General features: G+C 37.0%; 1 protein-coding gene across 2 annotated transcripts in view; it reads left to right on the top strand.

Annotated features, from left to right (window-relative positions):
* ASB5 (ankyrin repeat and SOCS box containing 5) overlaps positions 1-27,717 on the top strand; it is a 55,551-nt gene that overhangs the window by 24,519 nt on the left and 3,315 nt on the right. Inside the window, exons 1-5 of one of the 2 annotated variants that reach the window (XM_008274050.5) lie at positions 8,578-8,917; positions 21,242-21,321; positions 24,490-24,597; positions 25,673-25,823; positions 25,996-26,130. In XM_008274050.5, coding sequence (XP_008272272.1) covers positions 8,794-8,917; positions 21,242-21,321; positions 24,490-24,597; positions 25,673-25,823; positions 25,996-26,130 — 598 coding nt within the window. In that variant the 5' untranslated portion in view covers positions 8,578-8,793. 2 annotated transcript variants of the gene reach the window in all.

Raw genomic sequence — 27,717 nt, 5'->3', positions numbered from 1 at the left:
CAGAAGGAAGACCTTTCTCTCTGTCTCTCTCACTGTCTAACTCTGCCTGTCAAATTAAAAAAAAAAAATCAGAGAGGTAGCCATTTTTAGAGGAAGAATATTTTTCTGCATTGGGTGTGAAATCTTGTTTCTAAAGAACTATTCCAGATTTAAATTATAATCAGTAATTTGGAATGATCATTGGCAGATAAAAAGCCCGGCAGTTTATTTATTCAGTGCTGTGAATGTGAATGTGGTTTATGTGTGATGCCCTGCACACCACCTGGGTTCTGGTGCAGAAGGCAGCTGACAGATTTATACTTGAAAAATGTCCTCTCTGCAGACATGTTCATGGCCATAACTTTATCCTAATTTCCCTTAATGTTTCAGTCTGAATACAAGTTTAAGCAGAGTATTTAAAAATAATGTACATCATTCAGAATAGGAGGAAAATTGAATTGCAAACAATAAGTTTAAAAGACCTAATGAAAAAGAGCAAAGAAATCCTAAAATGGTGGGTCAAATACAAAGCACGAAATTAACATGGGAAAATGAAACTAAACATGTACAGTTACTAAATAACTATAAATTGACTGAATTTTCCAGTTAAAATAACAGTTTTCCCATTGAAATTTTGTAACATAGTTTTGGAAGCTGCCAATTAAAAAAAAAAGATTGAGAAAATTGGAAAATAGGAGGATCAAGAAAGATGTGTTTAAGACAGGCATTAACAGTATTAACAAAGTAAAGAAAAAAATTACCAGACAGCCACTATGGAATGATGAAAGGCTACACGTGTAAACTAAAAAGTTCTAACAATTCTGTGTATTTACCTGATAAATTTGCTTTAAAGTATAAATAGCAAAACCAGGAAAGAAAAATTTTAATGGAATTATCATAATAGTTGATAAAGTTGACAACATTTTAATTATATAAAAACACAGAATAGGGGCCAGTGCTCACTTGGCTAATCCTCTGCGCGTGGCGTCTGCATCCCATATGGATGCCAGGTTGTAGTCCCAGTTGCTCCTCTTCCAGTCTGGCTCCCTGCTGTGGCCCAAGAAGGCAGTGGAGGATGGCCCAGTGCTTGGGCCCTGCACCCGCATGGGAGACCAGGAGGAAGCATCTGGCTCCTGACTTTGCATCGGCAGAGCGCTGGCCGTAGCTGCCATTTGGGGAGTGAACCAATGGAAGGAAGACCTTTCTCTCTGTCTCTCTCATTTCCTATAACTCTACCTGTCAAATAAAACTAACTAACTAACCAAATAAATAAATACACAGAATAAATTAAAGGGGAGCTATAATTTATATATGAAACTTCACATCCCCATTCTTTTCATATAGATATTGAACATTTATGAAAATTGAGTCCAGTTTTCTGTAGTTCAGAGGTTGATAAACTTTTTCTGTACGATTAGAGAATGTTTTAGTCTTTGTAAATCACATGCTTTCAACTCTGCAGTTCTGTAAATCACAAACAGTGATGCTATGTAAAAAAGTAAGTGTGATTCTATTACAGTAAAACCTCGTTCACAAAACATGTGGTGGATCAAACTTGGCCCCTGAGCCACAGATTGCTAGGCTTTCTGATATGGAACATGTTCACTGACCTCAGTAAAATTAATGCAGGAATCATTAACATAATGTAATTTGTACAAAACTCCCATGTTTGCAAATGAAAAAAAATACATTTAAGTAGTTATTAGGTATGGCCAAGAAATCAAAATAATAACAAGAACAGCATAATAAACTTCCAAAAATTAAAGGATAAAGCATGAAAACTGCAATTAAAAATTAATAAAATAAAAAAAGATAAGGAGGATCAACATATCCAAAAAATGGTCCTCTGAGATCATAATAAGGTTAGTATGCCTCTGTCAACCATTCAGTGACAAAAAGATTCAAATAGGCATTAGTTGGCATTAATAATAAGGGGACATAATAGCAGTTCTTGCTGAGATTTTTACAAAAGTTGTTATTCTATAACAATCCAAAGACAATTAAAAAAAAAAGAGAGAGAGAGGCAGAGGAGAGAGAGAGAGAGATATCCTACATCCACTGGTTCACTGAGAGAGGTCCTACATCCACTGGTTCACTCCCCAATTGGCCACAACAGCTGGAGCTGCACCAATCTGAAGCCAGGAGCTTCTTCAGGGTCTCCCATGTGGGTGCAAGTGCCCAAGGAGTTGGGCTATCTTCCACTGCTTTCCCAGGCCATAGCAGAGAGCTGGATCAGAAGTGGAGCAGACCCGACTCAAACCAGTACCTATGTGGGATGTCGTTACTGCAGGCGGCAGCTTTACCTGCTATGCCAGAGCACCGCACGTGACAAATTTTTTAATATTTTATTTAAGATGAACAAATTTCATGTATTTAACACATACAGATTTAGGAAAATATTGATACTTCCCACCGCACCCTCCCTGTTGCTCATACTCCCACCCTTCCTCCTCCTTCCTCTCTTTTTCCCTCTCTTATTTTTTACAATGATCTACTTTCAGTTTATCTTATGTTCATAAGATTAACCCTACACTAAGTAAAGAGTTCAACAAGTAGTAAGAAGAAAAAAAAAATGCTTTCCTCAATAGTAAAAGGAACAACTTATCAAATCTGTGACTTCCTCCTGAACCTTTTTTAAATTTAATTTTAAGATTTTTTATTTGAGAGGCAGAAGGACAGATAGACACAGTGAAGTCCCATCTACTGTCTTACTCCCTAAATACTCACAACAGTGGGACTGGGTCTGGATGAAGCCAGGAGCCAAAAGCTCAATCCAGATCTCCCACTAGAGTCATAGAAACCCACTACCGGGGCCATCACCTGCTGCCTTCTGGATCTGCATTAGAAGGAAGCTGGAATCAGAAACAGAACCTGATGTTGAACTCGAGTACTCTAACATCAGATGCAGGTGTATGGGCACAGCATGTTAACTGCTAGGCCAAATACCAGCCCCTGACTATTTTTGAAAAATTCTCACTTCTAGTATTTTGAGTACTTCCTCTTTTTTATTTTTAGGTGAAAAGAGCTAGTCTATTGTGTATGATATCAAACAAAATATATGTATTTGCAGCTTGTAGACTCACCCATGACATAGGTTTGATATATTTTTGAGTCTCTGTGTCTCCCGTAGTCTGTATGGTTTTGTTGTTGTTTGATTTTTATGGGATGTTTTCATTTGAATTGTTTTGCTTTATTTATGAAGGTATACTAGCATTGCAAGAGCTATTTTATATATGACTACTTCAAAGTGCTTATGGAAAAACTGAAATTAAAAGACAGATTTATTCTGATGCAAAAAAGTGAAATTCATGCCTAATTTTCTCATAATATACATTCTCAATGAACTTTCTGAAAATCACTCAAATGCATGGATTTCAAAATGTTTAATGCTTTTACATTAAAATAAATTTATCTTTGAATTCTATTTTCCACATGCTTTTTGAAATACCCTCATATTTGTGGGGATTAGCAATAACTCAAGTGCTTGATAATTGTATTTAATTTGATTTTTAACTTTATCTGTCAGTAGAAACACAAGTGTGGATGAAGAAAGCAAGAATGGTACATTCATATTTACATTATGCACTAATAAAAATAATGCCATAAAATATAACATTAATTGAGGACTGGCTATATTCCTAAGCATTGTTCTGATTTATTAATTATTTGAAATTTATACATTAATCCAGAAACCCCTTGAAGCACCCTTCAATTCAGTAAATCCATTATCCTCACTTTTTCAGAGAAAAAAAATTGAAGCATAAAGAAATTAGGTAACTTTCCCAAGGGAACAAATTCAGTATCTGGCTGAGCTAGGATTCAAACCCAGTTCTGATTGTGTAGCTGAGGCTCCTAACCTTATAGTCTACTGGAATGTGTAGTTCTGGCTGTCTCCACTCCAATTTGCCAGATCAAATGATTGTTAATCTCAGAGTACACTTGCTAGCCAAATGCTTTCAAGGACACCATGTAAAGATCAGCAGTAGCCTTTTACCCTACTGTTCCACACAACTCTAATGTGCTTCCTGAGAATTGTACTAATGAAAATGTACTGTCTATGATAGCATCATCATCTGTATTGGGAATTTCTGTTTTAAGGTGCCATTTACAATTTACTTAACTTCAGTGAAAATTGTGTGTAAGGCACAGTTCTAAGGGACCTTCTCTGCTACCTATGGTCATTTCTGAGTTAGTCATGACCATGAGAAGATTTGACTCTTTGATTTATAAAGGTTGCCTTCTGTGGTTGAGGTTCATGCAACTCTAAAATGCTTCACTAAAGGTTAAGGTCAATGGGGTAACAATTCTCTTCCCCTCTGTGTTCCCAGGACACAACATTTGAGAGGCATCTAACAAATATTAAATGAATGGGGGAATGAATAAATGACTTTCAGCCATCTCGTTCATTTATCATACAACTGAAAATTACTGTATTTAGTAGTTAGAATTTGAGTCAATCAGGTTTTATATGTTTATGCATTTTGAATTAAAATTGTATGTTCTTGTTTTCTTTCTGAATATAGGGATTATTTGTGTCTTTTGAAACACATCATAAATATTACTTGATTTAGTTTGAAAAAAATTCCCAATTCAAGGATATAGTTTCTTTTATAAAATTATACAAGATATCTTACATTTAGTTATCAATATTAATAAACATTTGCAGATAATAAAACTCATCTTTGAGTAGTAGTCAAAGGAGAATTACTCTTCATTGCTGGTTAAGTTCTCTGGACATTAGGGACAGGTCCATTTTCGTCAACAGAAGCTTTTACTATTTTGTTTGAAGATCTGTGACAAAAACTAATACTTTTGGAAACCATGTAACTTTATTATTCCTAACTATAATTAGGTTTAATACTATTCTAACAACTTTTTAAAATGGGGCTAAAGTTTGCAAAACTGAAAATACCTTCTTATGTAACATTATTACTCAAAGCCATACCCACACATACTAATAAATACCCGCCCCCCACAAGGTATAGGCCCTAGTGTTGCATGTGTGATTCTCTAATGATCTCAACCAAATTTTCTCCACCTGTGATATTTTCAAGCCTGTGGGGCCTCTCCTAACCATCAATTCCAATTAAGAGAGAAAATTTCATGAATCACAAGATCTGACACTTTCAGGTATCCCAGCAACCTTTATATAAGAAGTGAGTGGCCCTTGAAACAAAGGTTAACTGTTGGATAACAATTGCTCTCCTTTCCCAAAGACTTATGTCAGACTTGCCCAGAGGTTCCATCTGCCCTCATTCACTATCACTAAGCCAACAGATTTAGGTACTCATGTTTAAATAAAATAAAGTAACGAATAAAATGGAGCAAGAATGGGACTCAAGGATGGCTCTTAGTGATTGTACGAATGCAGGGCCTTGTAAAGAGGCACACAAAAGCACACCCTCTGAGAACTGAATAATGGCCTGTTCCAGATGCGTCTTTGCAAGGGTGAAAATGTGGCACTAACAGGTAAAATAAAACTTAGATATCTTTGTGATGATCACAAATAAAGATTTTATCTTCTATTTAGTCCTTAGTAATTAGAGAAAATAGATTCTAATTTCATTTAAGGGTGAGAATCTTACCTTTTGAAAAAAGACATTCTGAAAATGGAGAGATCACAGATTTTTGTTTCAATATAATCATTTAAGGTTATATCAATTCAGATATCATTACAGAAGGCAGTTTATAAACTGAGCTTTTCTTTAGAAAATAGTTTTGCCAACTTGCATTTGCTGATACTCTGTTCATATATGATTCAGGTACTACAGTTATGATTACAAATATACCTCATTTTTTGGAGATACATACTAAACTATTTGTGGATGAAATCACACCCTGAGTTTTGCTTCAAAACAGTCTGAGGATGTTACGTTTGATAGATGGTGGTTCTACAGTCTCCATTTTTGGGGGAATTTCGTTAAAATGTTTATTCACTCCTAACTATGCCTTGCATGATGATGGAGAATTCTGACTAAATATCTCATAGATAACAATTTTCCAGTCCGGGTGCTTTCATGAAGAAGTGGCTCTACTTCTCAATGGTTTCCAATGCCCTTATTTGAAATTATACCAACTTTAACACTACTTTTTCACTGAGGAATGGTGTCCCCACCAAATAGGTTCCCAGGCATGTCTTCAGATACATGATCATATGTTAAAATGGAAATAGAATATTTCTTGGGAATAGAACTACCCCTTTTTCATATACCATATCCTTTATACAAGTTTAAAACATTTATTTTAGCCTTTGTAGGTATAATATTGTACTATCTCTAATTTATAATTTATCTCAGATGACTTCTCTGAGACATAATAGTTCAGAGTCCATTATCTTCTATAGAATATAATTTTTATTGATTTCTTTAGTGTTTTATCAGATACTGGTTCTCTTTAAAACTTCTGCCCTCATAGAACCTAACAATATCCTTCAATTTATCCAACTAGCTTTTGTATTTACACAATAGGGTTTTAGCTTCTTATATGTACCTAGAAGTTTCCCAATGAACTCTTATTTATCAATCATAGATACCAGTATTTAAATGATTCTGTTCAAAACATGTTTTCTTCACTGTTCATTGTTTTTAATGAAAGTATATAGCACTGAGCACTCTGAATCTGTTCAATATTTTGTTACTTATTTTTTCTAGTAAATTAACAATTTTACTCAATTCCAAGGGGTTACTTTTTAAAATTACTTTTGTTTTGGATCACTTACATTTCTTGAAAGAAGTCAGTAACTATTGTTTCTTGCCTGACTGTTATGAGAATTGTTATCTGTTTCCTGCAGACAGCATATGAGTACACCTGAGCTAAGTATGTGGCTTCATTTTCCCCCTCACTGTACTGGAAATTGGTTTAATTTCAAAGAGATTACGGAAAACCTTCTGGTAGTAGTCTTGGGAATTCCATATTCAAATTACTCCTTGAGTGCCCTCTATTTGAGAGGCACAGTTGTAGCCTGTGCAATAACAGATGTGTATACTCAGTCCCTGCAATAGCAGTGCACAACCTAGTGGGGGGAGACAGACACAGAAATACTACATTATAATAGATGGTGCCTAAAACGGCTTTAAGAATGAAGATTTTCCCAAGTTTATTTTATTTTACAATGACAAGCATATAAGGCTGAAAAGTCACAAGCTTAAAATCGAAATCTCTTTTCGTTTCATCAATTTTTTAAAAAAATAATTTTAATTTAAAAATTAATATCAAATATTAGCATTTGCTTTTACTGTACAGTTTGTCTAGATTATGATATCCCCTTCATGAGAACAATCTAAGGGAGAAAAAGCCAGTATATTGAAAACTGGATCCTGTAAATATGCTGTACTGAATAGGCTCCTTCAACATTTTTCTAACTTAATCGACAAAATTGTTACCCATAAAAATTGGCTTAACTGAATTAGCTCTGAGTTTCAGTTTCACTGGGAATATCTAGCTTCTTCTGAGATAATACATATTATGACTAAATCTTATACACTGCCTTGCCCTTTGTGTTTTAATCATACATTCTGAATCAAGGAATGCTAGAGTTAGAAAAGAATGATGGTATCTGAGCTCCTCATTTCATTGAAAAAGAAACAGTCACCATTAAGCGATTTACATCAGGTCACACAAACAGTTGGTAGGGTTAGGACCCAACTGAAGATAAGGAAAAGATATTCCTAGTATCCATTAGTAATATCTTTGAGGTAAACACTGACAGTAAATATTAAAATAGGGTAGTGCATGTGAAATAATTTTACTGGTTTAATTTTTTTTCTCCTACCTGTTACATGAAGGCAATACCTCAATCATTTTTTTCCTACATATACCTTTAGAAGATAAAGTCTAACAAATAATGATAAAAACTAAAGACAGAAAACAGAATCTGTCACCATTTTTCATCAAGACAGATCTCAATATGTTAATACCCTGTAACGTGATCACCAGCTCAGTTAATCCTTGGAGTCTCATCACAGTTCAGTCATGGACTGTGTGCCTTGTTCAACTCTACATGCCAGTGAGAAATGCCAGGCACATGTTTGTTTTTTCCTCTCAACTCTCCAGCTACGCTTTCTTCTGCCTTTTACGGTGAAAAATCACAGCTGTACTTAAATTGATTGCTGACGTCTCTTGGTTTAAAAATGACTTCAGGAAAATCACAATAATTAATTTTGTCTATATAAATGAGAGGTCTCTGATTTTGTTCTGAGGCCAATTCTAAACTTAGATTATTTAAAAATGAAAGCATGAGCTAGCTAGCAGCTGACTCTAATGCACACATAATATTTATTCTTCAGGATGAAGGAGAAAGACTACCTAGTCACTGATCACTGATGAGCGTTCTGGCTTCTGCAGCCATTATCATCAGGCAATTTTCCATTTGATTGATTTGTACACTTTTCAAATAGGCTTTTATGTTTTAAAGACAGCTCTTATTTTCATTTTACTTCCCCCCAAAAAAACAATATTACCCCCCCCCTTTTTTTTTACTTTCTATATAGCACAAATAGTTAAACACTTCCGGCTGCAGGGAGTCTCCACTTTAGTTTACGTGCTGCCAAAGCCAACATGAGTCTCCACTTCAAAAATAGAAAATGCTACAGCATTTCTGTCCCATCCCCCACACTGCACCTAGCAGCCCTGTTCCATGTGTTTCTGAATAGATTTCCATGCCGAAGCCATTCTCCAGTTAGCACCCAGGAACCTCTGTGAAAGTCTCAAGGGAAGGAGAGAAGCAGGTAGAAATCTAAGTGCTGCTATTTCTTTTGGCTGGAACACTTGTCCTTAGGACACTTGGTTTTCACAGATAGAAACGGCAACCAAATTATGTCCGCAGTTATTGCTGTGAAGGGAGACTGCCTTGAGCAGATCCTCACGAAAAGAAGGCTAGTGAATATAGAGGAATGTTCTTCTGAGCGAAACATTAGCTGGGGTATTCTGACCAGCCAAGGTTAGTACAGCAGCCATTTCAAATCTATTGGTGTCCTGAAATAAACTATATTGACCTGATTCCGCTAATACTAACTTTAAATTGTGGGTACGTTCTAAAATGTGGGTTCTGAAATGGAAATATACGGCATAGTAATGGGCTGTACTGTGTTTTTACCTTTTAAGTATATAGAAAATGCATCTGCTGACTCATTTTTGTGGCTATACATTAAACATGATCTGATAATAGCATTGAATTATCTAATAATAATCATAATATAGTGATTATAATGTTAACTACATTTAATTAGTAGCTTTAAAATCATTAAAATAATACAATAAACTCCTTGGGTTATTTACATTTTCAAGTCGGCAGGTGTGTGTTTGTATGGAAGAAAGAAAAGATCCTTTACAGGCAATATAGAAATTTTAGATCATGTATATCAGATCATCAAGTAGGAGAATTTATGAAATAAAGTGAGTAGAGGAACTTCCTAAAGTACTGACAGAGTTATTCATTTCAGTGGTAGAAAAATAGAAAAGGAATAAAGGAAAATGAACACAGTACCAAAGAGAAGCTATATGAAAGATTCTTTTTTAAAATAACAATCTATCCATTAGCATACAGCTTAGTGGATCTCCAATATAACAGAAGAAAAGAGAATCCTGTTGATTCTTACATGAAGATTAAATTACCCGACTATGCACATCATAGGCATTTGAAACATAATAGAAATGAGAGAGATGGTAAAAAAAATACAGAAATAAGTAAATTAATTCACTTGGTTGAGTCCCATGCACAGAGAGATTCAAGAGACAGCTAAAAATAAGCTATAATGTTATGTCAAAAATCCAATTTTGTAAAAGACAATACTTTTTTAAAAGATTGATTTATTTATTTGAAAGGCAGAGTTACAGAGAGGCAGAGGCAGAGAGAGAGAGAGAGAGAAAGGTCCTCTATCCACTGGTTCACTTCCAGATGGCCAGGATCCAGGAGCTTCCTTCTGGGTCTCCCATGCGGGTTCAGGGGCCCAAGGACTTGGTCCATCTTTTACTGCTTTCCCAGGCCATAGCAGAGAACTGGATTGGAAGTGGAGCAGCCGGGACTCAAACCAGCACCCATATGGGATGCCTGCACTGCAGGCGGCTGCTTTACCTGCTACACCACAGTGCTGGCTCCAACAACACATTTTTATACAATCTTCTTTAACATAATTAAATTTGAAACTGTAATAAACACTCTGTTTTCATAGAAAGCAAAAGGACAAGTTCTGGCAAACTTTCATTAGATTTAGCTTCCAATATCCCCAGTACTGGTAATGAGGATGTAAATAGGCCCAGTTCTCTTGGGGGTAATTTGAGGAGGGCGTGGTTACTTGAGTTATCATGGCTACCTACCCGCGTGTTTATTAGCAGGAAGTTGGAATTAGCAGCTGGAGCCTAAAATCAAACTGAGGCACTCCAATATGGGATCTGAGCATCTTATTTGCCAGCTTAAGTACCCACTCTGGAGGAAGCTTTTGAGTGGGGCTTTGCAACATGAGCAGGGTGGAGATCAGAGAGAAAACATTTTGATCTGGTGTAAAAAGAACTATATTCCAAAATTTGACATGGTCAAAACATGATAGGCTTGTTCAGTGTCGAACTGGGGTCCCTTCCTACCAGGCAGTCTGGAAATTTCGTGTTTAATGGTATCTCCTCCCATTCTCTTCCTTAGATCTGTACAAAGGTTGGAACTGAACCTGGTGCATAGGGAACACAACTAACCTTCACCCTATATCTTACTTGTTCATGAAACACTGACTAATCCCATTTCATCTTTTAGGAAGGAAAAAAAGCTCTTGCAAATCTGTTGTGTCTATACAAAACTTAAGGTTTGCAAGCAACTCTATCCTGCATGTAAAGACCTGAAAACCCAGGATCAATCTTGTTCTTCAATGTGAGGTCTTCTCATCTCGCTGGGGCATGACCATTGCATAGACCTAGGTTCCTATGATTACTCAAGAGCAGCATGAAAAATATTCTTTATTGCTCTCTGCCTCTTCCTCTCTATTCTTTGGAGTTTTCTTCTCCCACATAGTCCTTTCCACCTCTTCATTCTTCAATCTCTCCTTCTCACCATACTAATGTGTCTTTCTTACACCAACAACTTCACTCTTGACTTAATGAAACTATCTTCAAACCACTATGCTGTTCAGACTTCATAAACCCCTTTAAGCTGAGTAAGAAAAACAAGGGAAATAAAATAACAAATATCACTCAGATTACTGCACAATTTGAGCAGAAAGAAGATAATATGAAAAGGAAAGACAAAAGATGTTTTGGAGAATACATAACACAGCCCAGTAGGGGATCTTTGAATGCAGTAGTAGATTATAAAAAAAAAGGAGGCTCCACCACCAATAATTTTTAACAATAGGGTAAGAATGTTAGATTATATTCAGTTGGAAGCCATTGGCGTTTTGTGACAGAGAGTGACAAGAGTGACAAGGTATGTGTGCTGTTGCACAGATTGGGCATGTGCACCTGACATGGGCCTGTCTGCCAAAGGAAGGGAGTGATTTTTTCTAATTATCCAAATAGCACTACTTGGGCTAGCTTGATCTCTTTCTGAATGCTGTATACAGACAAGAATCACTGGATAAAGATTGGTGACTATGGAAAATCATTTAGGAGGTTATGGTACAAATAGAATTGAAATGGAAGAAAACCATACACTTGTAGTTCATGATAAAGAATTTGGATTTCACTATGGGTGGGAAAGCAAGACATTGGATTCTTTGTGACTTAAAACGGATTGCTGTGGCTTGTGTCTTTAGCACAGACTATTGTCAGATCATGGGAGAAAACACACTGGTCAGTTAGGAGCTCGTTAGAATAAGTCAAGTGAAAATAATGGTGGCTTGGATTGAGGTAGTCTCAGTAAAGGTTAAGAAATACTCAAAGTTTGGCTAACATTTAACTAATAAGGGAAGAGGAATATGGCTGTTGGCCTGTGGGATGTGAGAATTAGAAATAAATCAGAGCAACTATTTGGAAATGAACATTTTACATTTAGAGGATTGGCCTGGAGGTATAAACTTGGTTAACCAGCATGTGGATAATATTTCTATTCATGCATTGAAGAGAGATATCAAGATGGAATACAGATAGATGCAGACTAAATTTGGGATGATAAGGATCTAAGGGAGAGAGAAACCAAAAGAACACCAGCTGTGATGAATAACTTTTCAAAGAAGCACATGAAATAGTATATATGAAGGCTTGTACTTAAATTTAAGATATTATTACTTCCAGATGATGCAGTGAATACACAAATACTATTTAAACCATGCAAAACAGAAATAGCTAGGTTAAAGGTACAATTTAAATTTGCTTTTGGAAAGTATTGAGATGCCAGCAAAGTACCCAGGAAAATGCCCTGAAGTGAAAACCCAGTGAAAATCATGGATTACATTAGGGTAGAAACTACCAATTGTAGAGTTATCCATACAGATTTGATAATTGTCCCTAAATTTTGATCATTCCCTATCTTTAGGAAAAAGTAATAAGGTGAGATAGTGCTTTATAATCTTTTTAAAAAGGCATTTTATTTATTTATTTATTTGAGAGGCAGTGTTACAGACAGAGACAGACAGACAGAAAGGTCTTCCATCTGCTGGATTACTCCCCAGATGGCTACAACTGCTGGCTCTGAGCCGATCCAAAGCCAGAATCCAGGAACTTCTTCTGGGTCTCCACACGGATGCAGGGACCCAAGCACTTGAGCCATGTTCCACTGCTTTCCCAGGTCATAGCAGAGAGCTGGATTGGCAGAGGAGCAGCTGGGACACAACCGTGCCTGTACAAGATTCAGGCACCACAAGTGGAGGTTTAGCCCATTATGCCACAACACTGGCCCATGCTTCATAATCTTAAATAAATTATCATTTCTTCTGTTTAGAAGATGTACTTAAAAGATTATTAGAAAGATATATGGAAGAAATTGTTTACACTGGAATTCAAGTTGTACGTGTGATTTCTCAAATGTGTTCTGTGCTATGTTCAGTATTTTACATTCGCTCCTCTCTTATAAGGTAATTAGAATTATTTTCACTTTTACAGTTTAGAAACTTGAGTTTCAAGATGTTCACTGCCAAAGGTTACAGGACTAGTATATTGAAATTTGAACTGAGATCTCTTTGATGACCTGGGTCAGCATGGTGTGCTCCTGGTAGTGATGATTAATAATGGCTCATTGGGATGGTTGAGTAATATCCTCCAATAGCAGCACTATTTTCTGAAAAGTTCTTAAAACTCTTTTCTGTCTTCATTTTGGATATACATGGAGGAAACCACTATGTTCACTTTGCTGAATATTTAGTTCCTTTTCTTGAGATAATCTGTAGCAATTTTTTCACTTGTAATTTTCTTGCCCAGTCATATACGTTATTTTCTTATAAAATAATGAAGGGCATATAGGCAATGAACAACAAGAAATCAATTAGAATAAATTGCATGCAACTCATATAGATGAGAGAACTTCAAAAAGTTTATGGTAAAAAACTAGGGAAAAAAGGTCTGTGGAATTTTGAATATATTTACAGACATTTTTCATAACACATATTTCCTTTGAATTTCAAAAAGTTACCCTCATAAAGTTACCCTCATATACCATTAGCTCCCTGCATGCAGCTAAGTATGGTGATGTTATATATGGAAAGGCATTATTCTGAGGACATTTTCAGAGAGATGATGAGACTTGAAGGACAAGGATAGTCTCAATCTTTGAAGAGTCTGGTTTTGGCAACACTGTGCTTCCCTCCTTATGAACCACGCCCTAAAGAATTTCTGTGGCTTTGTTAATCAAGTTGTCTTAAACTGTACAATAAATGTCAGTCAATGCTTGGTGATTTTTAATTTGCTTGTAAAATTGTGAGTAGGGATGGGTTGGTTGTTGTTGGGTCTGAAGCTTATATAATACATATTTGGAGGGGTTCTTTAAGAAACACAAGATAGGAAATTAGATAGAGAGACTGAGAAAGGGTTCCTGCAAGTTAGGGGTCCTGGAGTTAAAATTTCATCGGCTTTATGGTGAAGCTGCCTATACTGTGAAGCAGATTATTGATTTACTATTTTATAGCTGAGGGAGATATATGAGAAATGAAAGTGTTATATGCAAATATCCTCTGTTACCTCTTCTTTTAATTCCTGATCCAAGAAAAGTGTCCAGCATTTCCTGTTCTAACAATGAGGAAACTTGGATGTGACCAAAACCAGGGGGCGCTCTGTACCAGTGCTAAGTTAGTTCTCAAAAGAGTCTAACTTAAGTTAAAAGTCTGAGATTGGAACAAAGACCTCCTAAATTATTAAATGGTTTCACTGTAGCCTCACAGAGGCTAATTGTAATGTTTTTATTTCAATGCAAAGCACAAACTGTAAGAAAAAAATAAATTAGAATTATCAATTTCTCCAATAAAAAGAAGCAATAAATAACAAAAGGTAATTTTGTGACAATAAATCAGGTTTTTGAAAGCTAGTTTTCTTTCTGGAGGTGGACGGTCATATTACAAGGAGCTTAGAGCTTCCTAAAATGGCTGAACAGAACTAGTAAGTGACAAGTGACTTTTTTCTTTTGGTGCTGATTAAAAAAAAAAAAAAATGAGTCGGATTTATCTCAACAGTGGCTGGCTTGAAGTGCCATGGGGTGATGGTGATTTAGGTAAGGTATGGACCTTACATAACTGTATGTACCTAAAAATGCAAATGTTTTTTGCTCCAGCAAAGTGGTGTTTACAAAACAGGGTGGATACTCTCTGTAAATTATCTACCAGATGTCTGGGAACTTGTGTTGTTTCTAAATATAGGCAGAGTCACCTCCTGTGTTGCTTCAGAGAGAGGGTAACAGTAGGATTAGATTAAAAAGTGAAGGTTACAGATATTTTGTAAAACAATTTCACTGAGTAATTTATCCTGAAGAGTTCAGCAGAATTTTGTTAAAATAGGGCTAACATTGCTTTTATCTTAGATACCCTATTAAAGTAGAACACAACCGCAAAATTATGACATAGTTTTTCTTGAAGATACTTATATTTTGTTCGATATTGAGAAAGTTTATAAACCTTCTAATATAAATCATATCAAAATAATATTGAATTAATATTGAAGACATTTGAACATAAATTTGTATTTGCTGAATTTCATATTTTGAAGAGAAGAAATAGGGAGTAAAGTAAAAGCTTAGTTCAAAACAGAAATTGGAACTTGATATAGTATACTTTGATTCTCACTTGTTACCAGATTAATTACAGAAACTCTTCTACACGTAAGCAAATGAGGTGCAGTTGCTGGAGAGTTCAGAAGCAAAGCTAAAAACAAAACGTTTTTATTCATTGGTGGCCTGTGTGACATTAAAGATTATTCCTTTAATACACTGATATAGCTTTATTTCTCATTTCTTCAGAAGTTCAAATGCAACATTGTGATAGCTACTAGTTTAAATACACTTATAACCCATTCTGTTGCTTTCTGTTTCTTTAATTAAGCTGACAGCTCTGTAAAGCATTTTAGTCAATAGAAGCTGTCATTTATGGCTTGTGTTTCTCTAGTTTGGGGAAAAAGATTGTTCCCTAAGATTCGTATGAAAGTCTCTTATGTTTATCAGTTTATGTCCAGCCAACAGTACTAGGTGTTATTTACTATGTATTTATATAGGAGGCAATTAGCATGCTCATTTCTAAACCTTTCTCAAAAACCCTACTTCATGGATAGTGCTTTCTCATTTTGTGAGCAAATGGAATCACAGAGAGGTTAGCTAACTTAATGAAGGCCACTGTTCTGAGCCGGGGTGCAAATCCAGGCTTGCCTTCCATTAGTCTTCTTCCTTCCGGGCCCCGGACAACATCTCATTGCTTACTCCTGGTCTTTATTTTCTTCTTTCCTTGTACCCTCCACTCTATTCCACTTCTTTTAAGAATAGTGAGAGGCTTTGAGGCTGCTATACAGAGCTCAGTTCATCTGGAGAAAGAACAGGACAGTACAGTTTTACAAGCTTTTCCCCTGCTCTGTGGACCAAGGTGCAGCTCATTCAGTATCCACAGTACACTTCTGCAGATTACAATGACATCGAACTTCTTTCCCATGGCAATGGAGGTTATATTGATACAAGTAATAGCAAATTATATCTATACACAAATAAAATCTGGCTTCAGTTTTTCTTTATCTTGTTGGACTGAAGCCTTTATGACAAAGAATGACAAAGGATACAGCAAGCTATCTGGTAGTCTCAGGAGGAAAACTAGGAGATGGATATGGAGTGATGAATTTGAATATTTGTTATTTATTTGGTCCCTTGTATACTCTATTTTCTAAAAGATTATTTTCCTTTTCTCTCTCTCACTTTCTCTCTTTTGAACACTAGCAAGTAACACAGAAATTGTTCAGAAGACTCATGCAATCAGTTTGATGAACAAATATATTAGAATGCAAGGAAAGAGAGCTGTCTGGGAGGAATACCAAGTAGCCCTCAACTACAAATATTGTTAGCTTTGCTGCCCCCTTAAAAGCCTTCATAATATATTAGAAATGAATGAGCCCAAAATTAATGTCTTCTCTAGGCTTTTGCCATTCCCATCATCTGGTTAGTTATGTCAACTAATAAAAATTGAAAAATAGACAGTGATAATGGGTCAGCTTCAAGTGACTCAGCATGTATCTTTTAAGGATAAATTAAGACAATGAAATTCATTAGGTCATTATAAAGGAAGACCTCGTATTATAAATACTGTGGTTATTTAAATTCTAGTGCATATGCAAGCAGTGCTTACTTAGACTTGATTAATTTACTATCGCTCCACTAATTAAACTGACCATACTGGTGTCACATATGCAACCTACCTGGAAAATAATTACATTATTCATGTTTTCTTATTTAAATATTCACAATTGAAAATTTATATATATTCTGAAGCTCTTCAGAATTTCACTTTGCAGTCAAGTTGCTTAATGATAAAACAAGCGATTTCAAATGACTTTTAAAACATTAGATTGCATTTTATAAGCTGGAACTTGAAATAGGTCCATTTCCTTAAAAAATGTTATTTATGATGGCAATTTCTGCACTTTAGTGAGAACATAGTGTTTCAATTTCTTACAAATTGCTAGTTTGCCTACCAATTCTGTCCTGCCAGCAATCATTTATTGGTGTGTATTATTGTAATTATTCCTTGAATATGTAATAGTACCATGCAACACTCAAAAGAAGTAATATAAAAAAGCTAGTAACAATATTTCTTGTTTCAACTTAAAATTCAGATTTGATGTCTGACTTACTTTTTTTCTAGAAAAGCAAGAAATGATACTATATCAACATTTTAAAGTCTATCTACCAATCTATCTATAAAGAGAGAAAATATAATCTAATCTTTCTTTGAGACTCATGATACTGTTTACATTTTTAAAAGATTTATTTATTTATTTGAAAGAGCTACGGAGAGAGAGAGGGAGAAACATTGAGAGTGAGATCTTCCATCCACAGGGTCACTCCTCACATAGCTATAATGACCAGGGCTGAGTCAGGCTCAAGCCAAGAGCCAGGATCTTCTTTCAGGTTTCCTATGTGGGTAGCAGGTGCCCAAGCACTGGGGCCATTTTCCCCTCCTATCCCCAGGGCATTAGCTGGGAGCTGGATTGGAAGTGGAGCAACCTAGTCTTAAACTGGTGCCCACATGGGATACTGGCATTGCAGGTGGCGGCTTTGCCTGCTATGCCACAATGCCAGGCCCAACTTTAAATCCCAATTATTATTGTTTTGGGACTAAAGGTAAACCTGAACAAGAAACTAAGAGTTTCATTATTTCCAGGCCATACTTAAGGAGTTTCTCTCTTTCTCTTATAAATATTTGATGACTTAATTTTCACTGCCCTTTTTTCCTTAAGTCAGAGTACAGAAAAAAATATGATAAAAAGGAAATCTGAATGAAAGGGCTATATTTTAAAGCTGTAATATGATTAGTAAAGACTGCCCACAATTGAAATTCCCTGAATATTGAAGGAATGGACTCCAATAGCAGAAAACTATTAATAAGCAGAAATAGCAGAAAACTGCTTTTAATTTTTATCCAACTAAGTTAGTGGCAATTTTCAGTCAAAATTTAAAATCATGTATAGCTTTTGTTTCTCTGACTTAGTCTTTTACATAGTTACATTTTGGTTTGGATGGAAACCTTCCTGTACCATTTCTATGGTACCCTAGAGTATCCTGCCACTGAAAGCCTTATCTTATCACAGCAATGGACAACTAACTACTTTCATTTTCTTGTGCTATTGAAAGCATGAAATGAAACTGTTTAGAAAGTTTTTTCTTTTGACAGGCAGAGTTAGAAGAATTTTGGAAGGAAATATAAATCAATAAATTAATAGCAACAAAAAATTCCCATGAAAATTTCATTTTACAAGGTACTGAAATGTTTAGCATACTGTGTGTGTATGTATGTATTTGTGTGTTCAGAGAAAAGATTGCAAAGACAGAGTTCAAAATATTGTCTTTGGAAATCGCAGTTGGAATTTTACAACTGCAACTAGAAGCTATGTAACCTTGGGCAAATTACTTAACCTCTATCTCATTTTCCTCAACTGGAAAACAGGGACATTAGTAATGACCACTTCAAAGGAGCAGTGTATGGGTTAATAAAAGTAAATTTAGGCCCAGTGATAGGGCATATGGTGGGGACTGAGTAACTGTGCTGTTTTTATTTAGGCATGCTATCACAGAAAAAAACTTCACTTTTCTCAACTGCAAAACTGTTACTCCAAGAATTGTCAGTAACACTCAGGACTTAAGAAATTGTCCCCAACTTTTTCATTCACTGCATGTTGAAGGAGAAAATATTTCATGACCAAAAGACCTAACTGTGCCACAAGAATTGCTTTCATTAATCACATACATTTTGAAACAGTAATCCAGCACATTTAGGATGACTGTAAGTCTATTAGTGGAAGTGGGTTGTGTGTTTTTCATGCTTTGTTAATAGGTTGGATCTTCCCCACTTCATGGGATAAGGACATAATCTCAGTGTTAGGGAACAAATTGTAATTGCTCAATCTAATTTTTTATCAACTCTAGAATTTTCAGAATAACATGAAAATTGAAGTTACTTTTAAAATAAACCTTAATGTAGCTGGAGTTAAAGGAAACACTGAATACAGTCACAAGAAAAAAGCAGACTGCAGAAATTGTGAATTAACAGTTACGGAGAGTTGGAAGAATTAGAGGAGAGGTGTCTCCTAACACAGATCTCTAGATGTATGTGATAAGATTTAAAAGCATTCAGCAGTGTCTTTCCTTGGAGAATCACTGGGTTTTTTGAAGATAGTTTTAATTTCTACAGAATACTCTTCACAAACTTCAGTGTGAGTAGAATTCATATTAGTTTTCTGACACTAGTAAAACACTGAGAGCTAAGAGTACCACTGTTACTACTCCCAAACTCCAGGAATTGACTTCACCATGTCACAGTGACTGAGTGTGCTATCGACCTGTTGCCATAAAACTGGTCATATGGCTTCAGTAAAGAACATGGAGACAGCTAGTACTTTTTCTGTGGTAAAATCACTCTTCATACACAAACACCAAAACAAAGGGCACTGTGCAGGGTGCCAGTAGGGAGCATCAGCTCTGGGATTAGACTATGTGATCTTCTAAATTATTTGATTTCTCCTAGACTTTAGTTTCTCAACTTTAAAATGGAAGTAATAATTGTATATGCCTCAAAGTGTTGTGAGAACTAAGTAAGATGATGTTCATAGAGTCTATACTAGTATTTGCACACAGTAAATCTATTCAATATTAACTATTATTACCATTACTTATAAATCAACAGCAAGGAGAAGACAGACTCTATCCCCTCTTCCTTGGGATTTGTATTTTCAATAAAACCCTAAAATATCATTAGAAATTAAAAGGTTAATAATTGGCAACTTACTTCTATCCCTTGCCCCAGGCTCACTTGGCTGTTTCATGAGCCTTGTGTTATGTGCCTCACATCTTAATTCAGTGGAGTTGTTGGATCACCACTTAGGCTGCTGTGGCAAAGTTCTACAATAAGACCAAAGTATAGGGTCATAGATACATGTATAGACCTCTTCAAAGGTATGAAATGTAAGGGTAATGAGATGGTTCCTAAAAACCTCTACTGCAATCTTTTTCTAACAACTAAGTGACTTCATATTAAAACTGATCTGCAATCTTTTAAAAAAGATAGTTTTATTTATTGCATCCTGTGGATTTAGAAATGCGAGGCAGGGAATGGCAGGGAAGCAGATATCAGTAACCATAATCATTTGACATTGGAAGATTTTCTCTTTAGTCAGTTTTGCTCTCATTTATCAACCAATAACATCATTAAATTATTTTTTTTCTGGTAGGCATAGTCTGTACTCAGTTAATCACTTTAAAACTTCTAACATAATCTCTGTTCATTAAATCAATGTTGGTCCTATTTAAATTACATGAAAAGCACTGTGTACCAACCCACTTTGTTACAAACCCACCCAGGGTGGACCACAAAGGTGAGACAGGTGAGCGGAAAGGGTGTGCCTGTGGGTGGTGGCTGGGAGTCAAGAGAGGCTGTAGGAGAGAAGGAGAGGGGGATTGCCATGTGAGAGGGGATCAATATTTCTAAAGGGAGGGTTGCAAAAGCCACATAACAAAAGCAAAAGTTGAAGGGAAGGGACATTGCATGCTAACCCAGCATGGTTTCACCAGTCTACCCACTCCTGGCACATGGAGAACCAATGACTTGTGAGTGAACCCTTGGTATTGTCTGCCCTCTTTAAATATAGATGACAATATGCCCCCTCAGAACCCATAATATCCCCTCCAAAAAGCCCACCCAACCTCTCCACCTTTCAAATGGGGCTCAGCCATTTCCCCTCCTTGGCACATGTTGTGGCCTCTAGGAGAAGCTGGGGAACTACAGGGCAAGCTTAGGGTGCACAGAGATGAGCATTCCAGCTGCTCTCCCTGCTAAAAGTCATGTTTTTTCTGGTTTCTGAAAAATCAGGCAACAAAGGTTTTTAGTTTTTTGATTGTTTGGCTGATCCAGTGATTTAAATACTCCTCTGCTTTGGGGGATAATTCAAAACAGCAAGTCTGGGATAGTTCAACTGCAGAACTTCCATTATGACCCTCCAGATTTGCAAACTGCCTAACCAGACCCTACGCATAAGAATCAAATCTCCTGGTATATGATAAGTATCTGTGTCACCTTGCTGAATGCTAAGTATGAATAATTTTTATTCCAATGGAATTGATTGTGCCTATTAGGGCTTATTTTGACTCACAGATTTTTGTTTTCCTTCTTGACAGGTTCCTGGGCAGATAGATCACCACTACATGAAGCAGCAAGTCAAGGTCGTCTGCTTGCTCTCAGAACACTATTATCACAGGTGAGATTACAAATGGCTTAAAATGGGTCCCCTCCACATGTGCATCAAACGTTGTCAAAAAATCAATTACAAGTAAGAAAACTGCTTACAATTTACTACTGTCTTTATCTTAACTCAGCCATTTAATGGTTTCCGATTTATCTTTGAAATTTCCTGTAAATACTTTAGTATAATTATAAGTCTTAGTGTTTTAAATTTCTCATGCATTCTATTTGTTCATTGATAGACTTACTTAAGTAAGTACTAATAGGATTGTGTATTATTTACTAGACATTCTAAATATGTTTAACTTTGTACAATGTGCACAGATTATTACATAATTTGTCCAGTCATAAAATACCTAAAATATAGTGATTAGACTGTAGTCTGAGATATCTTATGAGACCTTGTCTATGGAAGTGATGTAGGAATGGTTTCCTCACTTGCCTGCTCATCAGACTCACCAAAGGAAAAAACTAAAAGCATAGATCTTCACTGAAAGGGAAAGCACCCTGCCTTGGACCTAGATAGTCTTTTTTAAAGCTTACAGTTTGGTTCATATGTACACACAAGTGTTCTTCATAGTCATCATTCATGGCATCCAGTGTTTCCCAGTATGAAGGAGAAGGGAATGTTCTCAGATGAGTGTGAAGAAAGTTTGAACGACAGTGGTTGGGGCTAGGCGGACCTGGATCCCAGGCTGGTCCTGGATGTGAGCCATGGCCTGAGTCTCCGTGTTCTCAGCTGTGATGTGAAGATGTAGGATGGGATGCTCCTGTAGGGCTGCCCAATTCTGTGAGAACCATGTGACCATTTTGTTTTGCTTTTTACTCAATGGAGGGGTAAAAGGTCAGTAATTTCTAAAGGATCATCCCTTGGAAAGGTTCAGGCCGTTCTTTGAGAGGCATTTCTCAGTGTGTGTACATCTCACATCCAGGGATGAGTTGCCCAAGAAGAGGGAGCCGCTGCCCCCAAAGTCCGATAGGAAAGGGAGTCACTCCTTGTAGGAAACTCCTCTCTTGATTGTGTCATTTGGTCACTCTAGTGTGTGGCAGTTGGGATTAGCTCTCCAAACCTGACTTCTGGGCAACCAACTTGATACCTTTGAAAAGAGAATTAAAAGGTCTTAAAATTTTTCTACTTGTCAGTGACAAAGATTTAGAATAATTATTTTCTTTCCTCAGTGTAAAATCCTTCATGTTCAATGAAATAACAGATTATGGTAATCTGTAATATGTTGAGAAGAGGTAGTATGGATATTGCTCCTATTATAGTGTTCACTGTGATTATCAGTAGACCGTGAATTACCAAACAGAGCAAGAAGGCTAATAATATTTATTTAGTTTAGTCTGATATTGTTAATTTGATTAAAATATAATTTAAAGTATTTACTTAGCTTTTATTGAGTAACAATACAATAAAATCTAGCATTTTTATGTGCTGGACACTAGTAAAAAAATTATTTACAGGCATCATCTAATTTAAGGGTCATCCTAAAATTACAGGTTAGTATTTGTCAAAATTAAAACAGTGACCTCAGGATCTGCTCTGTGGAATAGTTAGCTAAGCCTCCACTTGTGGCACTGGCATCCCATATGGGCACCAGTCCATGTCCTGGCTACTCCTCTTCCACTCTGGCTCCCTGCTTGTGGTTTTGGAAAGCAGTGGAAGATGGCCCAAGTGCTTGGGCCCCTGCACCCAGGTGGGAGACCTGAAAGAAGCTCCTGGATTCAGATCTGTCCAGCTGTGGGCTTTGCAGCCATTTACAGGGAGTGAACCAGAGGATGGAAGAGCTTTCTCTCTGCTTCCCTATCTCTGTCTGTAACTCTACCTCTGAAATCAATAAATATTTTTTTTTTTTGACAGGCAGAGTGGACAGTGAGAGAGAGAGACAGACAGAGAGAAAGGTCTTCCTTTTGCCGTTGGTTCACCCTCCAATGGCCGCCGTGGCAGGAGCCAGGTACTTATCCTGGTCTCCCATGGGGTGCAGGGCCCAAGCACTTGGGCCATCCTCCACTGCACTCCCTGGCCACAGCAGAGAGCTGGCCTGGAAGAGGGGCAACCGGGACAGAATCCGGAGCCCTGACTGGGACTAGAACCCGGTGTGCCGGCGCTGCAAGGTGGAGGATTAGCCTAGTGAGCCGCGGCGCCGGCCTAAATAAAATCTTAAATAAAACAACAGTTACCTTGTGATGGAGTCAGGCATGGAGTCAGGCATACTCTAAATGACTCCATAATCAGAGATCTTAACCACTAAGTCTATAATTAAATCATAACATAATCATAACTATTTAGTGATAAAAGTTCAAAAAGCAGTTTATTATAGTTCAAAATATTTTTCCCACTCTTGGCTGAACTTTAGTTATATAGCCCCAAGCAAACCAAGTGATCCTGTGCACAATATTTAGTTCTACAAAATAAATAAATAAAATTTTAAAAATAAAAAAAAAACAAAAAAATTAAAAAAGCAAAATTTTCCAGAAACACACCAAAATCCATTGAGCAAAATACTGAAGGGCACAATGCTCCTGCAATAATTACGTTAAATAATTTGGACAACTCACAGACTCTAAGGCATTTGAACTGACCATTACTGCCATGCTTTTGTTAGAGATTCTTTGATCTTCAAAATATATCACTCTGTAATGATTTTTTTTTGTTGTTTTCTGGATTTTTTCTCTCTTTTTTTAAATATTTTATTTATTTAATTGACAGACAGAGTTATAGACAGTGGTGAGAGAGAGACAGAGAGAAAGGTCTTCCTTCCGTTAGTTCACTCCCCAAATGGCTGGTACTGCCAGAACTGTGCTGATCCGAAACCAGGAGCCAGGTACTTCCTCCTGGTCTCCCATGCGAGTGCAGGGCCCAAGGACCTGGGCCATCCTCCACTGCACTCCCGGGGCCACAGCAGAGGGCTGGACTGGAAGAGGAGCAACCGGTACTAGAACTGGCGCCCATACGGGATGCCACCGCCACAGTTGGAGGATTACCAAGTGAGCCCCTGGATTTTTTTCTTTTTTAAAGCATAAAAAACTTTATGAATAACAGATGTATATATTGTGGCACACAGTGTGACATTTCAATACATGTATATGATGTATGCTAATCAAATCAGGATATTTAACGTTAATTACCCAATGAAATTTATAGAGATGATTGTAATTTGTGGCTTATTTATGTCATATATAGGGCTATAATGTAAACGCAGTAACCATAGACCATATCACTCCATTGCATGAAGCCTGCCTTGGTGATCATGTGGCATGTGCCAGAACACTTCTGGAAGCTGGAGCTAATGTAAGTATCTTTTAGAAACATGAATAATTTCATACCTACTGACTGAGAAAATCAAGAAAGGTCTCATTTTTATTTTCTTTCCTTCTTTCTTAATAGTTTTCAATAACAGCCAAATAGAGGTATAGCTCTAAAGTCGCTGCAGATTTCCCCTTGCACTCTAAAGAGGATTTCCAATCATTTCATAAATGGGCAGCTTGCTGCATAATAATATATAAAATTTTAAGATAATTTCCTGCTTCATGACTATAAATAGCAATAGTTGGATGTCTTTATGCTTTTGTCCATCCTTTAGATGATTTTTCTTAGATTAATTCTCAGAATGGAATTACCAATTTAACCACTTTATAAAACCAGCTGGGGCAGGTATTGTGGTGCAGCTGGTTAAGCTACTGCTTGGGACAACAAAACCCCATATCACATTGAGTCCCAGGTACTCTGCTTCCAATCCAGCTCCATGCTAATGTGCCTGGGAAGCAGCAGATGATGTCTCAAGTATTTGAGTTCCTGCCACCCATTGGGAAACCTATATGGAATTACTGGTTCCTGGTCTTGGTCTGCTCCAGCCCCAGCATTGTGGTCATTTGGGGAGTGAACCAACTGAAGGAAGATCTCTCTTTCTCTCTCTCTCTATTGTTCTCTCCCTTACCCCTCGGTGCCACTCAGCCTTTCCAAATACATAAATATATAAATATTTTTAAAAATACATAAATATATGACTCATTTTTAAAAACAGAACAAAGTGGCTTCATTCTCATATCTCCATTATAGTTTGTCTGCTTGCATTATATTTCTTACTAAGAAGTATCTGCTCATTGACACTTAAGCAGATATTTTGTTATGATTTTCATTTACTATATATTCATTCCTGTGATTATCTGCCACATCCTATTTCTATTTACCTCTTGAAGTTGTCAAGCTTTTGTCTTTGCTGTGTATGAATTAATTATACTTTGTCATATTTACTGTACACATTTTCTCATTTCTATCAATAGATCACATAACTTTCGAAAAAATGTGTAACTTAACTTACTCATGTATGATTTATGGATCTTACTAGATTTTGGGTTTGGTTTAGGTAAACGCAATCACAATAGATGGTGTGACTCCTTTATTCAATGCATGCTCACAAGGCAGCACAAGCTGTACAGAACTTCTTTTGGAATATGGTGCCAAAGCCCAGCTCGAGTCATGTCTTCCATCTCCCACACATGAGGCTGCCAGTAAAGGTAACTTAGTTATGAGATTAAATGACTAGAGGAGAAAGTTCCTTTAGCAGCTTGTAGTGCTCCACTTATTTTTCAATGAATAATATCCCAAGAGGGGCTGCATGGGCTGAGGGGTATGTATGGGGGGTGGGCATTAAGTCAACATAAACTCATGTCTATTTTGCATTGGCAGGTCACCACGAATGTCTCGACTTATTAATATCCTGGGGCATAGATGTTGACCAAGACATTCCTCATTTGGGAACTCCTCTCTATGTAGCTTGTATGTCACAGCAATTCCATTGCATCTGGAAGCTTCTTTATGCCGGTATTTGTATTGACAAAATCTGTTTTCTTCATACATACAATGAATTATTTCTATAAATAAGCTTCTCTAACAATAGATCTCATTGCTCAAATTGTGCTTTTTTGTAAAAATTCTCACATGTATATAGCCAACAAAAAAGAACCTCTTTCCTGATAAGTCTGCTTCAAAGCTTGTAGATAAATACATTCATAAACATATTTTGTATAAACAGCAGTAGCAGATTTTGGATATGTATAATGGACTCTTAAAGCTTACCTGTGCCTGTGAAAGGTTATGAAATTAAGATTCTCAAATTTTAATATATATATATTTGGCAGAATTATGTATAAATATATATACCTGTGACTAAATCCATCAAAAGCAATTTTAGAGATAGTAACTGCTTGGAAAACCTTATTTTATACCAACCATAAAGCCTTATGTTCTACCAACCATACATTCTCAGACTTTAGTGCCTGTTCTGCTTGCTTGAAAAAACTCAGTGCCCTCACCTGAAACAAATAGGTCCTTCAGGGTTCAACTTTAGCCCCCAAAGAAGTGTTCCTAAGCTATTGAGACCATAGTGACCTCTCTCCTGCCATAGGACTGGGAATTCCTATAGGACCTGTATTATGTATTTTTTGTTGTTGTTGTTGACACAGGCAGAGTGGATAGTGAGAGAGAGAGAGACAGAGAGAATGGTCTTCCTTTTTTTTTTTTTTTTTTTTTTTTTGACAGGCAGAGTGGACAGTGAGAGAGAGAGAGACAGAGAGAAAGGTCTTCCTTTGCCGTTGGTTCACCCTCCAATGGCCGCCGCGGCCGGCGCGCTGCCGATCTGAAGCCAGGAGCCAGGTGCTTCCTCCTGGTCTCCCATGGGGTGCAGGGCCCAAGCACTTGGGCCATCCTTCACTGCCTTCCCGGGCCACAGCAGAGAGCTGGCCTGGAAGAGGGGCAACCGGGACAGAATCTGGCGCCCCGACCGGGACTAGAACCTGGTGTGCTGGCGCCACTAGGTGGAGGATTAGCCTACTGAGCCACGGTGCCGGCCACGGACCTGTATTATGTATTTTTATTCCATCATCTCTTTTTTAAAAAACATTATGGCTCCCTCTCATGTGGTAAATGCTTAGAAGATATTTATATAATGAGTTAATGGACTTCTATGATATTTATTACTCTTGACAGTTATTTGATCTCTGCTATATAAGACATATTTTTAGTAAACCCTGTATGTGTTTCATTTTCTTAGCTTCTTTTTTTGTTTGTTTATTTTTTTGCCAGGCAGAGTTAGACAGTGAGAGAGAAAGACAGAGAGAGAGAGTTATAGACAGTGAGAGAGAGACACAGAGAAAGGTCTTCCTTCCATTGGTTCAGCAGCAAGGTGCTTTCTCCTGGTCTCCCATGCGGGTTCAGGAACCTAAGTACTTGGGCCATCCTCTGCTGCCCTCCCAGGCCACAGCAGAGAGCTGGACTGGAAGAGGAGCAACTGGGACTAGTGCCTGGTGCCCCAACCAGGACTAGAACCCGGGGTGCCAGCGCCACAGGTGGAGGATTAGCCTAGTGAGCCATGGCGCCGGCCTTCTTAGCTTCTTACAAGCAGGATTTGCA

This window comes from Oryctolagus cuniculus, chromosome 2 (assembly GCF_051225735.1).
Source record: "Oryctolagus cuniculus isolate XC-2025 breed Fujian yellow rabbit chromosome 2, ASM5122573v1, whole genome shotgun sequence".
NCBI classification, from domain to species: domain Eukaryota; kingdom Metazoa; phylum Chordata; class Mammalia; order Lagomorpha; family Leporidae; genus Oryctolagus; species Oryctolagus cuniculus.
The sequence above is the reverse complement of the archived record's forward strand: the minus strand, read 5'-3'. Positions and strand labels throughout refer to the sequence as shown.